Source organism: Lampetra planeri, chromosome 6 (genome assembly GCF_965212315.1).
Source record: "Lampetra planeri chromosome 6, kcLamPlan1.2.h2, whole genome shotgun sequence".
Classification (NCBI taxonomy): Eukaryota; Metazoa; Chordata; class Hyperoartia; order Petromyzontiformes; family Petromyzontidae; genus Lampetra; species Lampetra planeri.
Genome location: NC_136112.1, coordinates 9117153 through 9134162, shown reverse-complemented (window position 1 = coordinate 9134162; position 17010 = coordinate 9117153). Strand labels below are relative to the sequence as shown.

General features: G+C 49.2%; 1 protein-coding gene across 1 annotated transcript; it reads left to right on the top strand.

Annotated features, from left to right (window-relative positions):
* Nucleotides 1–970: 970 nt before the first annotated feature.
* Nucleotides 971–4055, top strand: LOC144719504 (uncharacterized). Its single transcript, XM_078595490.1, has 3 exons — nt 971–1144; nt 1870–2000; nt 2620–4055. Exons 1-3 carry the CDS (start codon nt 1099–1101, stop codon nt 3133–3135), a joined length of 693 nt encoding a protein of 230 aa, XP_078451616.1. The 5' UTR covers nt 971–1098; the 3' UTR covers nt 3136–4055.
* The last annotated feature ends 12955 nt before the right edge of the window (nt 4056–17010 follow it).

The window sequence follows — 17010 nt, the reverse complement described above, 5'->3', positions numbered from 1 at the left end:
AAAGAATCCATTTTAATCGACACATCGTTACACCCATCATCACTGACACGCTGCGGGGAAATTACTTCCCCCTGTGACACATCCGTGTCACATCTATTCGTCTCCGCTCTTTGTGACAGGTGCTGTTTTTAGCTTCCAATAATTAGAGCGGGGGACTTTTCTGTAGCTGCGGTCGTACTCGCTACTGTGCCAACTCGCAAATGCGCAGCACCGTCACTGAAAGAGGAGCCAGGCAGAGAGGAACGATTGCGAGTATTGCACCCAAAATAGTTTGAGAAGTACCGCTATAAACAAACGACAGAATTGTGCCGGTTGTATATTTATTTCTCTTAAAGTCACAGTGTTATTGACGGATCACGTGCAGGTCACTGGAGTTGAACCCAGGCTCTCAGCGGTGTCAGCTCAGACTTCTGACCTCTGAGGCGTCTGGCCACCTCAGAGTGCCGTATACTGCAACACCAGCCCCGTTGTTTTGTGCGGTGACCGGGCCCCCCATCATGTAGACTGAACGCCCTCGCCAATAACGTCTGGGAATCTGACTGTGTTGCTGATGAGACTGTTAACGCTTGGAACGAGTCAATCATTTGCTGATTAAACCAAATGCTCATGACCGATTATGTGGAACTGAAAAGCTTAACGGACTAAAACGAACGGAAAATGTGTTTAATTATTATTATATGACAACACTAATGTAGGTCCCTATTATTTGTTTTGTAATGTCTTTCCCGCATCACGATCACGTCATCGCGGTGTGTACGGTGCAACCCCCGTGCGCACGGATCCCGCGTGAGCAATTGAGGAAGTTGAGCGGCTCTGCCGGAATATACATCTCCCCGGAGAGACTGGCACTGCAAGAATAATATTTGATTTCTGTCCCCAAAAAGTCCGCGATCAGAGACAATTGCGCAATGGGATTGACGCAACGCCCCTCCCTCCCTCGCGGTCCTCACCCTCTTGCCCTCCCCACGTATCCTCACGTGAGAAGCCCCCTCGTGTGCCCTGTATATAGAGGCGCTCTGAGCTGCTGACATTCATGAGACTTCGTCGCGTGACCAACTCAGCCGAGATCCAACGCCGCAAGCCGCCTCGTCGCCAGCCATGTATCGGACACAACATCCCTCGCAGATGATGACGTCCGTTCGAAGTAAGATTTTAAACGTACACCACGATCGTACCACAGCACCGGGACATTTTTGCGCATATGTTGAACTTCTTTCGCACCGTACGCAGCCAACCGTGCTAATCGGAGGTGCGGGGGGGGAGAAGGACAAACAGACTGAACACAAAAATCCGTTCGAAAGAAATTACTTTTCAATCTAGAAAATAATGATGGTGGTGATAACAATTCATCACGTACAGACCCCTTGTCAGTTCACTGCTGGATGAAAACCTCTCCACGATGCGGGTAGGAGGGGGGTTGTTTAACCGTACCCAGCCATACTTGGTGGACGAGTGAGTGGTTGTCTAATGCTTATCGCAATGCGTTACGAACCCGGCGATCCGAGTTCGAATCCGCGAACACGGCCAACTTCAGCGAGCGATATCTGACCCGATTCTAGCCACTCTCCTCAATAAACCTGCCCTGGCCAGCATGGTGAAGAATGGTCAAACGACCCCCGATAACCAGAACGGTTCATAGAGTCATTCATCCAGCAGTGGACAGCGATTCATCGAGCGGTATGACTTGCGTCTGTGCGTCTAAGCGCGCTCCGCCCGCAGTAACTGTTAACTCGCTGCGCTACGAACCCGGCGATCCGAGTTCGATTCCAGCTCACGGCCACCAACACCGCTCACAGCGCTCAACCCCAAAACAGTCTGGCAAAGGCCACAATGGTTTGGGGGAATCTCTGTCGTCTTTGCCACCCGCAGCCCAGCACTGGCTGCCGGGAGACAACGGAGAAGCCCCCGAGGAGAGCGACTCGCGGCGCTCCACCCTAGAGCTCGCCCTGCAGGTCGCCCGGCAGCTGCGAGAGTCGGGTCCGCGACTCATCCCGGCGTTCGTAAGTGGCTCTCCCCCCCCCCAAACCCGCCTCTGCTCGGCGCCTGACCAAATCACGCGCAGGTCACGAGGCCCAACTCCACGGGGAGGGGCTCCGAGAGGCTGCGGAGGGGATTGGGATCAGCAGATTCATCGCGTTTCTGTGCCCGAGTTGTTTCTTTACATAGGGACACTGTGTGTGTTCCGGAGGAGAAGAATATAATCGGCGAGTAAACAGCCTCTTGTTGTTATAATAATCAGCGGTCCGCATGTCCTTTGGACGCGACCGTCGGTCCATCCTCTATCCGGCGAGCCAGCCAGCCAGCAAAACCTTTGTCTCACGATGTACAGTATAACAGCGTGTCCTGCTCATTTGGATGGACCCACGGCCGGGGTGGAGGGTGAGTGGGGGGCGGGACGTGAGGTCAGGATGCATGAACCCCGGCGCAATCCTGTGAGATGCGGGTGACATCCCGACCGTGCACGCAAAGCCAGCCAGCCAGCCAGGAATCCAGCCAGGCAGTCGTGAATCCAGCCAGCAAAACTTTTTTTCCCCTCCCTCTAATATAGCGCGACACACCCTTGCTCTATTGAATACATGCTTACACCCGCTTGTTGTTGTGATCACTCACCGCCCGCAGGGCTCCAGCGAGGAGGTGGAGGCCGGCGACTGGGCGCATGACATGCGCGCCGCCGGCGTGCCCCTGCTCTCCCGCAGGAGGTCCTTCTTCCCGTGGGCCCAGAGCCATCAGAAGCGGCTGCTCCGTGACGCCGGGGCGCTCGCCTTCTTCCTCGACTACCTGCGCCGTCTGCTCACCGAGCGAGCTCAGCGGCAGCCGGAGCAGCGGTCGACGCTCGCCTCCCTGCGCGGCGCCGCGCGCTCGCTCGAGGCTCTGCTCGAGCACCTCTGCAGCGCCCTGCGCCCCGCCGGGCAGACTCCCCGCCAGACGCAGCTGCAGCTGCTGCACGCGTCATGTCACGACGGCGATGTTGATGATGATGATATGATGATGATGATGAGCGAGATTGAGGACAGTCAGATGCAGGGTACGCTCAAGATCCCCGCCGTGGTGATGCTCCACGAGTTCCAGGCGTGGGTGGAGCGCACGGAGCAAGACCTCGACACGGCCTGCAAGAACCACCACGAGATGGTGTAGGGGATCTGGCTGTGTGTCGCTGATGGTGGAAGAGATCTGGCTGTGTGTCGCTCATCATCATTATCACCGCCACCTCCACCAAGCGGTTGCTTTGAATTTGAAGTGTCAACCTCCTGCACGCATTAGCACCTAAGAATGGAAACCCCAATACGAGATGTGTTGCCTCCAGCCGGTCCACTCAAGGTGGTGGTGATGGTGGAGGGGGGGGATCAGTGTGACTACAGACCCTGCACTCAATTTAAGAGTTACCAAGCATTTGTGGCATTCCGTCGTCGTTTACCGGCACTGCATCTTGATCGGCGGTCAAAGCCACTCCAAGGTGGCTGATGAGGCGGATATTTGGATGAATGTTGCAAAAGACCGTACACACTTACGTCGATAGTACGTGTATTTATAAACTCCGTGTGAAAGAATTGCGTATTTTACGTTGTTTAAATCGCGTAAAATGAAACACCAAATGTGTCGTGATTGTGTGCAGATAGGCATGCAAATGTACTCGTTGATTACGACTGCAGTTATGATTTTACATTTGCTCTATTTTTGTATTTAGCTTCACAAAAGCACGTGATTCTTTTAGTCCCACGAACTAATGTCAATAAATGTCAACTATTGTGTCATTGCTGACTATAGGTTACAAGCCATGCTTGTGTAAGGTGTGTAAGCTCAGTGTAAATGTACATTCATGTGAACTCAAAGGGTCCATCTCTTACGATGCGAACTTCCAGCGGTTGAGCGTGTTTTGCACACGAATATTGGATATTCATTCTCGCTATACTTAATAGAGATATATTACTTCATAGGGACGATTGTTAATTTAAAGTATTCATTGGTTAATATATGAAGAATACATTTTTTGCACATTTTTATGATAAAGCCTTTCTGTCAGCGAGTATATAATAAACATGTCTGATTCAAAGTAAGATTTTTTTTCATGCCTGTTTTATCTCTACGCTTGCAATGCATGCTATTTTTAAATCCTTTATATTAAGTTCGCTTGCTTGCTTACGACCGTGCAAATCTTTCGGTCGTTTTTTAACCCACTTCCCGTGATCCAATCGAGCTGACATTTTCCACACAGACTCGTTGTGCGTGACAATTAATGTTCGTGAAATTTTTTTTCAAAAATTTTACACTTTTTAGGACAAAAATATTATATTTAATTACCAATTGCTTAATGGTGCAATGCAATCATCTGACCCATAGGTGGCAGCCATCTCAAGCCAGAGGACGAGAGGACTCTAGCCGCCAGGCATATAAAGGATTTATAGTGAAAAACTTTGTTTTTACGGGGTTATACTTGTTTTAACACTTTATAGCCGAAGTGGCCATCATCCAACAGTGAATTGACAATAAGACTGTCGCAAGGACAGCAATGCCTACGGCGTGGTAATCCATCAGCTGTTTTGTGGGTGTTGATTGCCTTTTCCACACTGGTTTCTGTTCCGTAAGTATGCACGTTGAACTTCTCTTTTAGCGTATGTAGCCAACCCTGCTAATCGGAGGTGCGAGGGAAGGACAACAAACCATATACAAAAATCAGCTCTAAAGAAATGCATTTTAAACCTAGATGATTTAAATTTTGACTTAAAACTTTCGCGACTGCAGGAATTCATATTCTTGGTTCTTTTTGTAAAGTCAGGTAGATAGAAAATAAAAATAAATAATAAACATTTGAAATATTAAAATACATAAAAAAAAACATTGAAAATAATAAAAGCAAAAAAACCACAACGTTTTGATCGCAACACAAGCGGTTTTCATCAGGCGGAGAAACCGCTTGTGTTGCGATCAAAACGTCGTGGGTTTTTTGCTTTAATTATTTTCAATTTATTATTTTTAATTTAAAAAAATCTTATTTATTTTTTTCTACGTGACTTTACCGAAAGAACCAAGCATATAGATGATCTAAAAGTGCATTGCTCCAGTGGCTTCCTAATATCGGAATGAAGAGCGTTCCAGACGGCCACAGAAGCGCATCTGAAAGCGCCGCGGCGTTCAAAAACAGAACCTCGTGCAGGGCACGGCAACCAAAGTAACAAGAAGGGCCATTTTTTTCGAATTCGGTATAAAAAACAAGACTCAATATTTCAAGGACCGCAATGCGTGTGAATACGAGACGGTCTTTAAATGACACGAAGTGGTCCTTTGAAGAGCAGCACGCGGCTCTGGAGAAAACGCCCAGGTTGAGTGTTCGCAACTTGTTGCAGAGATTCACGGTTCGAATCCAGCGGCCGCCATAATTAATAGTGCGGTTGTGTTTTGACCACAATGTATATGGACGCGCTGCATCTCCACAGTAGACGTTAAAGATCCAGCGACGCCTTTACCGGCGGCATATTTCAAACTTGCCAAATGTAAAAAAAATTTGCCTGCAAATTACACGAATAGAATTACAGCAACCTTTTCCGCAACCCCCCGCTGCCCCCTACTGCGAGAACTTGGTAGGACCCTTCTGACAAAGACTCGCTGAGCTCTTCCCGGGTAAAGAAGCACAATAATTGTGATGTACGGAGTGCTGATGAGACGAATTGCGGAGTGGTCATACACACTGCTGGGTAGGCAGAGGCAGGGGCACAAGAACTGCCCCGCCCTCACTGCGTGACCATGTGTTGTTGCTAGGGCTGAACGATTAATTGATTTCAAAAACGAAATCGCAATTTGAAACAATGCGATTAGCAAATCTCAAAAACTGCGATTTTTTGGATGTGAAAAGTTATATTACTTTATTATTAGAATTGTTTTATTTTTGTATTATTATAACTTTATTTATTTGACTTAACAATTGTTCTATGTTTGATTGTTCTATTTCAATTAAAACATTTGAATAAATACATGTTGGAAGCAATTCATATCTTTTAAGTTCTCATCCTTGTGTAATGCGGGCGAAAGCGACCTTCCGGATGTGACGTCACAAGGAGGCGGAGCCAGGTGACGTGGGTGAAAGGTTGGGGTCCTTAAGTGGGTAAACCGGAAAGAGAAGGCAGTCGGGGTGTGAATGGAAAGGTGTGGGGCCACGCGGGCGTACGAGCCGAGGGGGCACCGTCAGAAGCGGGAGCCAACCCTGGGAACAGTAGGGAGCTACTGGGAGGTGTAAAGCTGCAGACAGAGATAGGCAGTAAGGCTGTGTGTGAGGGGCAGCGAGGTGGCTGCCAAGAGTCGCAGGAGCAACGAGAAGGCGAGACAGCACGAGGCTGTCAGAGCTGCAGCAGGAACAGCCAAGGGAGCTGTGTGAGATTACAGCAGCGGAGCTGCTGTGGGGCTGCAAGAGCGACAAGAACAGCAGCGGGGCTGCTGATGTGGACTGGAGTGACATCGGAACCAGCACAGAGAGAATAAGAGAGACAGCCGTGTGGGAACGCAGTACGGACCGAATAAAGGACACTGAGCCAGAGATCGTGGTCAAGTCTTTTATTACACTGGTGTCAGAAGTGAAACGGCTTGTCAAGACGGCTCGGAAGAAAGAATATTCCTGTGCCATCATCTGCTACATCATCCGACTTACGATTGAGACAGATGGCGCAGCTGGAGACCTGGAAAATCGTGCTGGCGAAACCGTGTGAGCTCACCACGCCGACGACGGCAGTGGGGAGAGCCGATGGTGGTCTGCAGGCCGACGCCTTGCCTGCGCTGCCAGCGCCATCTGCCACGCGGCACGAAGACGCCATCTTGGGCGTGGCAGGGGAGAAACGGCGGGAAGCCGCCATCTTGTCTTCACCGCGGCGGGGAGACGCCGCTATCTTCAACATCGCGGCGGAGAGGCAGCCTTGCGCTGCCATCTGGAGGTGCCGCGGGGAGAGCAGCCTGCTGTGAGCTGCTGTTTTGCGAGGGGGAGCTGCGAGGAGAGGACGACGACGCTACAGCTGCTGGGGCGGGAGCTCTCCCGTCCTGGCTCGGGTGCGTGACAACGGAGCAGTCAAGTCGCCGAACGAGTTCTGCGAGACGACTCAAGTTGCCGCCCTGCCGTCCTCTTCTTGCTGCAGCCCCGGGCGGGTCGTAACGATACGCACCCGGCCTTTACACACACCTCACCCATCTTTCGAGGGCCGGGTGGGGGCGATTTTGTTTTCTCTCATGACTCGATTGTGCGGAGCGCGGTTCGGACTGTGGGTATGTGTGTGTAATAACGATGAACGCGCTATCTGCTTGTTGCTCGGTGTCAATTAAAGTGTGTACGTGTGTTGAGAATGGACGGACAGTATGCTGTGCTTGCTGAGTGTTAAATTGTGTGTGTGCGTTGCGGTGTGGAGTTGTTATATTGATGGCGAAGTTAATTATTAACTCGGGAGCGTCGGGTATCTTGCGCTGTATCATCTCGTGGGTTACCTTGTGCGATGGGCTTAATTGGAAAATATATATATTTTTTTTGGTGTATTGTGCTGCGAGGTGCTATGTGCGATGTGGTTGTTGCAAGAGAGAGAATATTTGTGTTGTTGCTGCAATGTTACGACTGGATTAATGGTGTGTTGGTTACCTGCAGATCGGTTTGCTATTGTGCTTAAATGTGCGCGTGTGATCGCGATATGCTGACTGTATGTGCTGTTACACCGTTCTGTACGGTTATGGGGTGCGATGCATTGATTGACTATTGGGGTTGGGATGTTATTAATTGTGCGTACCTGTTTGGAAATTGGTAACAAATTCGAGGGGGACCCTATTATTTGGTCGTATCGATGTTATGTACACGCGATTTTGTGTATATTATGGGTAACGGCGCTTTGTGAGAGAGAGAGCGCGCTTTGAGGGTGCGTGATGACGCCGTTGTGGGTGTCTCAAAGGTTAATGCTAATGGGACCGTAAATTGGCGCCAAGTTGCGTCGCGTATTCGGTTGGTCGCATGCAGCCACGAGTTGCTTTGCGAGTTGGGTTGTGTAACCAATGTGGTTGGTAAAATATTGGTTAAAAATTCCCCGATATGACTGCTGCGCGCAGCAAGCTGGGGCTGTGCGTCTATCGTTGTTGGGATTGTTACAATAAGACGGGGGAAGCAATTTGTGACCCCCAGCAAAGGGAAGCTGGGGTGCACGAATGGAGAAAACTGGCCACGTGTTCGCACGTTGGGCCGCCATTTTGCGCACACGCGGGGTATGGCGTCGATGCGCTTTGCGGAAAGGGCCGCCATTTTGAGTGCGCGCGAGATATTGCGCGAACGCGCTGGGCGAAGGGGGCCGCCATTTTGAGCGCGCGGGAAAAACCTCGGTGGGGCAAATATTCCATCTGTTATGCCTGCCATTGTTGATTGGGTGATGCACGAGTGGTGGTCACGTCGGCCTATGGCTGATGGCTGACCTGACAGCCCGGAGGCGGAACCTCCGTGGTATGTCTTAAACTAATGGGCCGTGTGCTCATATGGCTCGGGGAGTCATGGTTCAGTTGTGCGGTGGCAGACTGAACCTGGTGTGCCGGGGGCTCACGGGTTTTGGGTTAGGGCGTTATTGTCTCTATAAGAGAACATTACCCCGTGGGGGGGGTCGTTGATATCTGGCCTTGCCGAGGGATTGATCTTCCCTTGGCTATGAAGCGCATTTCAAAGATTGATGGAGCTCGTTTGACGGGGTTGCAGTGGCAGACGTGTCTTATATATTTGGACGATATCATTGTCTTCAGCCGCACAATTGAGGAACATTTAACACGGCTGGAGACAGTGTTCACGAGGATGCGCTCTGCGAATTTAAAATTTAAACCAAAGAAATGCCACCTACTGCAACGGTCCGTCCGTTATCTGGGGCACATTGTGAGTGCTGAGGGGGTGTCCACGGATCCGGAAAAGACGGCGTGCGTCCGGGATTGGCCGACTCCGGCCACCGTGGGGGATGTTCGGCGGTTTTTGGGATTTGCCTCGTATTACCGAAGATTTGTGCCGGGTTTTGCGACGATTGCGAGGCCCTTGCATCTCCTTACGGGTAAAGGACGGAAATTTGTTTGGGGACAGCCGGAAGAGGCGGCCTTTCGGAGTCTGCGTGATCTATTGGCTACGGCTCCGACATTGGATTATCCCGATTTTGATCGCCCTTTCATTCTTGATACGGACGCGAGTGACACAGGTAATGGGGCGGTATTATCACAGTCTAAAGGGGGCGTAGAGCGCGTCGTGGCGTATGGTAGCCGAGTCTTGTCGCCTGCGGAAACACGCTACTGTGTCACTCGTAGAGAACTTTTGGCGGTTGGTTTTTCCTACGGCAATTTCGACCGTACCTTTACGGTCGTTCTTTTATTGTGCGTACGGATCATGCGGCCTTGCAATATGCACTTAAAATGGACCAGCCATCGGGACAGTGGGCACGTTGGTTGGACACGCTACAGGCATTTTCCTTCCAAATTCAACATCGGAAGGGAGTGCGCCATGCGAACGCTGACGCACTTTCCAGATTACCAGGGCGCGCCCCTTTTAAATGTGCGTCGGGGACGCATAGGTGTTCGCCGATTCTAAACCCCCCTCAGCCGCTTACGTTGGCCGTCGAGAAGTCGGATACTCCGATGGAACCGGGACCGACTGACGGGGTTTTGAATCTGCCGCGGTCTGTCTGGATTCGGGAACAAATGATGGATGAGTTGTTGTTGTCCATGCGGAAGCGGTCTATGAGGGACAATGGGAGTCCGAGTACGGCTGTGGGGCCGCGAACCGCTCTCCGAGATGGTCTGCTTATGTGGCGAGAAGGGTTCCAGGAAAGCTGGCGTGTGGTGCTACCAACGTCCTTGCGATTCGAGTTGATGAGAACTCTCCATTGTGACACACTATTGCATTTAGGGGTGCAGAAGACTTTGTTGACGTTGCAACGTCATTATTTTTGGCAAGGCTGGTGTGTGTCCATCGCTGATGGGATAGTAAGGGAGGAGCATGGCCGAGTGCTGCTCATCCCCGAAATGGCACTAGCTGAGAGTATGGTAAATGGATGTTGCCGTGGGTTGACGACCACGGTGAGGGTTACGGCAAATTAAACGTTACCGCTGGGGAGCGTGGCTCTCTCCACGCGAGGGTGTGCGATTAGGGGTTGTTGGTTTGTTGAGAGTGACTGTGGGTACATGCTGTGTACGTCTGAGGTCTGTGCTGGTCCTCAAGGGAGGACTGCTGGTGGGTAAGAGCAGACATTTTTTTGTTGTTGTTGTTTTCACGTGTAAATAATATTGTTGTTAAAATGTAAATACTGGGGCGTCCATCGCGGTTATTTGGGTAATTATTGGGGTTTTCTTAAGCGGCCCGGAATTACATCATCTCCACTACCCTGGGGCCGGGTGGCTGTCGTGTACGACATGCGGATGTGCGTTGTTGTGCTTTGTGCTGTTGTTGTTCTTGTTGTTATATTACATGCTTAGTGTCCTTTAAGGGGGAAGGTCGGTTCACCGCATTACGCTTTGGTATTGTTCAGCCGAGGTCGGCTGGGTTTTTTCTATGGGGGAGGGTGGTGTAATGCGGGCGAAAGCGACCTTCCGGATCTGACGTCACAAGGAGGCGGAGCCAGGTGACGTGGGTGAAAGGTTGGGGTCCTTAAGTGGGTAAACCGGAAAGAGAAGGCAGTCGGGGTGTGAATGGAAAGGTGTGGGGCCACGCGGGCGTACGAGCCGAGGGGGCACCGTCAGAAGCGGGAGCCAACCCTGGGAACAGTAGGGAGCTACTGGGAGGTGTAAAGCTGCAGACAGAGATAGGCAGTAAGGCTGTGTGTGAGGGGCAGCGAGGTGGCTGCCAAGAGTCGCAGGAGCAACGAGAAGGCGAGACAGCACGAGGCTGTCAGAGCTGCAGCAGGAACAGCCAAGGGAGCTGTGTGAGATTACAGCAGCGGAGCTGCTGTGGGGCTGCAAGAGCGACAAGAACAGCAGCGGGGCTGCTGATGTGGACTGGAGTGACATCGGAACCAGCACAGAGAGAATAAGAGAGACAGCCATGTGGGAACGCAGTACGGACCGAATAAAGGACACTGAGCCAGAGATCGTGGTCAAGTCTTTTATTACACTTGCATTAGAATATATCGAGCAGTTCATGGTTGATGGTATCATGTGGTAATGCTCCACCACGTTTTAAATCTATTACACAATGAATATTGAACTGAAGCTTGACCTAAAACAATTTAATCGCAAATCAAATCCCAATATCTGTCAGAAAAATCGCAATTCGATATTTCCCCCAAATCGTTCAACCCTAAGATGTTGCTTCCACTCCACGCCGACTCTTGCCCAGGTAAGGGGCAGTGACACTGTTCGTGTTACATCCGTGCACGCAGTGTTCGCTCACCGTCGAAGACGGAACGACTCAAAAATAATAAAGTGGGCATAAAAACGTTTTAAATATCATTCACTCGGGCATTTAGGAACGATATTTGTTGCGAAAGGCTACGTGTTAAACTCAGTTTCACAACATTTGTGTGATCCAACCGACCGTTGCCTCGCACCCGTGGAGTTGACAGCGTGGCTACTAACGCCTCTTCCTCGGCGTTTGGCCAGTGTGGAATAAGTATAACCCGTAAAAACAAAGTTTTTCACTATAAATCCTTTATATGCGTGGCGGCTAGAGTCCTCTCGTCCTCTGGTTTGAGATGGCTGCCACCTATGGGTCAGATGATTGCATTGTACCATTAAGCAATTGGTAATTAAATATAATATTTTTGTCCTAAAAAGTGTAAACTTTTTGAAAAACATTTTGACGAACATTAATTGTCACGCACAACGAGTCTGTGTGGAAAATGTCAGCTCGATTGGATCACGGGAAGTGGGTTAAAAAACGACCGAAAGATTTGCACGGTCCTAAGCAAGCGAACTTAATATAAAGGATTTAAAAAATAGGCCAAACTCCCACTCCCTCGAGTGGAGGCCCTTCCGCCAGCAGTGGCATTAGCAATACATTTCAGTGTCTGCACCTTAGCTTGCTTGGAGAGTAGGGATCATCGGCGTAAGGCACTACCACGAGGCCAGAAAGGAACACATGTGCATACTAATGCTGTATTGGTGTGCCCTATATTACTAGCATCATGTGTATATATGTCGTATTGTGCCCTATATTGCTATAATCCAGATGTTGCGTGTCAAACTAATGTCCTGAACAGCGTTCGGCTGAAACCAAGCACACGTGACAGCATGCGTGACTGCACACGTGACTGCACACGTGACTGTTGGCCTTCCAGACGCTATGATTATTCACCGAGGTTACTCAAGGGAACCTCAATGCATCTTTATAATTATTATATTCTTCCTGCGATGTTTGGCAGGATCTTTGCGTGAACGGTATAAATATGTCGTGTGCTAATTCAGAGACACGAGTAGGAAGCACTCGCTCTTGTTTATTCCGGCCTTCACAGCCATAGGGGATAACCACACACCGGGTCAGGACAGCCAACATGCTGCCAGACCCACAGCTTGAAGAGGGTGACGATCACAACGACGACTGCACGACGAGTTCCACTCCAGGTCACAGCAGCCCCGATTATGAGTGGGAACTCACCTTTTATCCTCCCCAGCGTGGCCAGGCTCTGCCCTCCGCATCCCCCAGAACGCTCCGTGCTTCACCCACAGGTCCAACTGGTAGAACGGGCTGCTACCCACAATCCCATTGTCAACCAATCTCCCAGCGCCACGCGCTCCAGTGACTCATTCCATGTCACTACAAATGTGAAGGTACAGCCCTGAAACGTCTTGCTTACGCCTTGCTGCAGAAGGGCCTCCGCGAAAAGAAAGATCAGAAAGCCCCTCTGGGGGGGAGGGGCGGGTGGGAGATCATTTTGCCTCCTCTTCCACGTCAGTCGGACGCGTTGGTGAGGGATGTAAATTCCCACACTCCAGCCCCACAACATGCGAGCTGCCGTTGACTAAGAGGGGAGTACCCATTTACTTGACACTGCTGGGTAGGCAGAGGCAGGGGGATATTTTTTCGTTTACTTGCCCATGGTTTTCAACTAACTGGGGTGCGCGAAGAAACCCCACACCATCGCGGAGATTGCATGATGAAGATCACGGAGATGCGGGGTCAAAACAGTGGAACCGGCGTCACTAAGGGCTGCATTTCAATTCGGCTTTCAGCCGCTCAATGATCAAACTGGGTCTCTCACGCGTCGCGAGTTGGTGGTGTTCTCAGTCCGAGACAACATTCACCATGGAGAAGAAGCGATGGAATCAGCTCGTGTGTGCAAGAGCTCATGGATGGTTGCATCGAGTCATCGTGAGCATGGCAACGACTTTGATGACTACTTTCTTTCCACCAGCGGTGGATAGACCATGGCTCATGCATACGATTGACTTGGCGAGTTGAAAGGGGGGAAGTTTCGATTTAAAGCTTTCGTGACTGCAGGGAATCATCTTCTTGGTTCTTTCGGTAAAGTCACGTAGAAGGGAAATAATAAAATAATAAAAATAAAACATTATAAAATAATTATCACGACGTTTCGGCCACAACGCAAGCAGCCGTCCTCAGGTGAAGAACAGGTCTGTCGGGAAGACGCTGTCGGGAAGACGCTGACAGACCTGTTCTTCATCTGAGGACGGCTGCTTGCGTTGTGGCCGAAACGTCGTGAGAATTGTATTTTATTATGTTTTATTTTTATTATTTTACTATTTCCCTTCTACGTGACTTTACCGAAAGAACCAAGAAGAGGGGGGAAGTTGCTTGCTGTGCGTGGGACAAAAGTCAAAGTGAGAGATGCGGGGTGTACATCGCTAGCCACGACCTATCCACTGCTGGCTGAATGTGTTCCCCAAGCCGTCGCCATTCCTCGCAACGTTGCGAGACAATGTTCATTAAGGACCCCGCAATGTTGATGGGTTTTTTAATCCTTTATATTAAGTTTACTTGCTTGCTTGCTTGCGCGCTTACGACCGTGCAAATCTTTCGGTCGTTTTTAACCCACTTCATAATCAACGTTTTTGGGTTTAGATCGCGATCTAAACCCAAAAACGTTGATTATGAATAACATTGGTCGCGAAAGCCTACGTGTTTAACCCACTTCCCGTGATCCAATCGAGCTGACATTTTGCACACAGACTCGTTGTGCGTAACAATTTATTTTCGTGAAAAATTTTGTTCAAAAATGTTACACTTTTTAGGAAAAAATAAATTATATTTAATTACCAATTGCTTAATGGTGGCAGGCAATCATCTGACCCATAGGTGGCAGCCATCTCAAGCCAGAGGACGAGAGGACTCTAGCCGCCACGCATATAAAGGATTTATAGTGAAAAACTTTGTTTTTACGGGTACATTTTTTTCGTCTTTTGTTTTTGTTCCCGCTGTTCACACGCAGCACCACGGATCTTCCGTGTAGAATAGCCGGGGCTACTGGCTATACGGGATCATCCTTGCGACTAATCGAGGAGAAAAAAAACTCTAAAAATCCGTCCGTCCGTCCTAAGCGCCTACACACGCGCTGCTTTCATCGCTCCTTCTCCACTGCGGATGTCCCCTCCTCGGGGCGTGGTGCCTCCCTTGGCTGCCGCTCCGTGGTTGGTCTCGACCACCGGCCCATCATCCGCTCTACAGGGTGGACCAGATTGTCTTGTCACCCACAATTAATTGACCCCTAACTTGTTTTTCCTTTGCACGTTCATTTTGTTTTAAATATACCTTACTTCAAGAAGAAATATTCATCTTCTTGGTTTTTTCGGTAAAGTCACGTAGAAGGGAAATAATAAAATAAAAAAAATAAAACATATTTTATTATGTTTTAATATTTCTTTTTCGATTTAAAGCTTTCGTGACTGCAGGGATTCATCTTCTTGGTTTTTTCGGTAAAGTCACGTAGTAGGGAAATAATAAAATAATAATAAGTATAACCCGTAAAAACAAAGTTTTTCACTATAAATCCTTTATATGCGTGGCAGCGAACTTAATATAAAGGATTTAAAAATATATTCGCCTGTGGAGGACGCGGGGATCGATCCCGCGACCTTTGGCATGGGAAGCGAGGGCGTTACTAACTGCGCTACTCCGCCACGGCCTGTGGAGGGGTTACGCTCTGGGCTCTTATACTGTGACGTTCAGCCAAAGACATGAATGAGTTATATTTGAATATATGTAAAATAACATTTTTTTGCCTAAAAAGTGTAAAATTTTGGGAATTTTTTTTCACGACCATTAATTGTCTAGCACAACGAGTCTGTGTGGAAAATGTCAGCTCGATTGGATCACGGGAAGTGGGTTAAAAAACGACCGAAAGATGTGCACGGTCGTAAGCAAGCAAGCAAGCACGCAAGCAAGCACGCAAGCAAGCAAACGAACTTAATATAAAGGATTTAAAAATACAACATTTTATTATGTTTAATGTTTATTATTTTATTATTTCCCTTCTACGTGACTTTGCCGAAAAAACCAAGAAGATGAATCCCTGCAGTCACGAAAGCTTTAAATCGAAAAATAAATATTAAGTCTTTAGATAATTCAATGGGGGGTCACGGGACATCCGAACCGCCCTGTACGGCAACGCGTCCTGTCCGAGGGTTTTTGAACAGGCGCAATGCTCGGGGGGGGAGGGATGGGTAGAGGTGTGAATTGTTCGCACCCGTGTGCTGGTGGATTGCGCACGTGCGCGTGATTGGGGATGATCGTGTACCCGAGCACGAGTGGGTGTACAACTGGCACGAACTACGGGGGGAGGGTAGCGGCACATATATAAAGTGCGGAGTCCGAGAAGGCACGCGGCACGCGCGTATACATGTTCGCGCCTCCGATTAGCGCGGCTTGGCTACGTACGGCGTGAAAGAAGTTCAACGTACTCATTGGTTCTTTCGTTAAAGTCACGTAATGTAGAAATAAAATAAAATGTAAATAAATGACAAATTAAAATAAATCGCGACGTTTCGAACGCAACACGAGCGCTCATCGTCGGGTGGAAACGGGGCAAAACACACAGCGAGGGAACACACAGAGGGACATCGCACACAGAGCACACAGAACGGCAAACTGCACAGAGGCAAATACAGAACTTAATTCTAGATTAAGTTCAACGTACTCGTGTGTGTGTGTGGCCCTCTTTGTTGGTGCACTTGAGAGCCAGACCACCAGAGGGCGTTGCAGGTCTTCATTATATCGAACGGCAGTGGCCTCCGGATATTTTTTTGTGCGTTTGTTTTCCTTAATTGATTGCCCCGACGGCGTGTTGTTATTTGCTGCGCGGATGATCCTGTTTAGCCGGTTACCCCGGCGATTTTATACAACGGTGGACGACCCGTGGTTGCTGCGTGTGAGCGCCCCAGCAACAACCAAACCCAGGCCAAAAAATAAGTATAACCAGTAAAAACAAAGTTTTTCACTATAAATCCTTTATATGCGTGGTGGCTAGAGTCCTCTCGTCCTCTGGCCTGAGATGGCTGCCACCATTAAGCAATTGGTAATTAAATATAATATTTTTGTCCTAAAAAGTGTAACATTTTGGAAAAAAATTTCCACGAACATTAATTGTCACGCACAACGAGTCTGTGTGGAAAATGTCAGCTCGATTGGATCACGGGAAGTGTGTTAAAAAACGACCGAAAGATTTGCACGGTTGTAAGCAAGCAAGCAAGCACGCAAGCAAGCAAGCGAACTTAATATAAAGGATTTAAAAAGCCCCCATCGATATGGCAGAGGACGAGTACAGCATTGTCCTTGAGGAATATCGCACGGCTGGCCAAACGTTTGAATGATGCAGGACCCGCATGGAACATGACGGTCCTGAGACTCAAAGCGATGCTCTCCCTATACAAATGACGTCATGAATGATTACTAAACCGAGACCTCAAATTCAAGACGATTGCTGGGAGATGTGAGAGCCCGTCAATGTTTTGTTTGCAACGGTCTCGTCATCATCAGCCATGGTCAATCCACCGCTGGATGAAGCCTCCCCCCCCATCTCTCATTCGTCGCCATCTTCTACAACCTCGCCTACAACCTCACCTACAACCTCACCTACAGCCTCACCTATA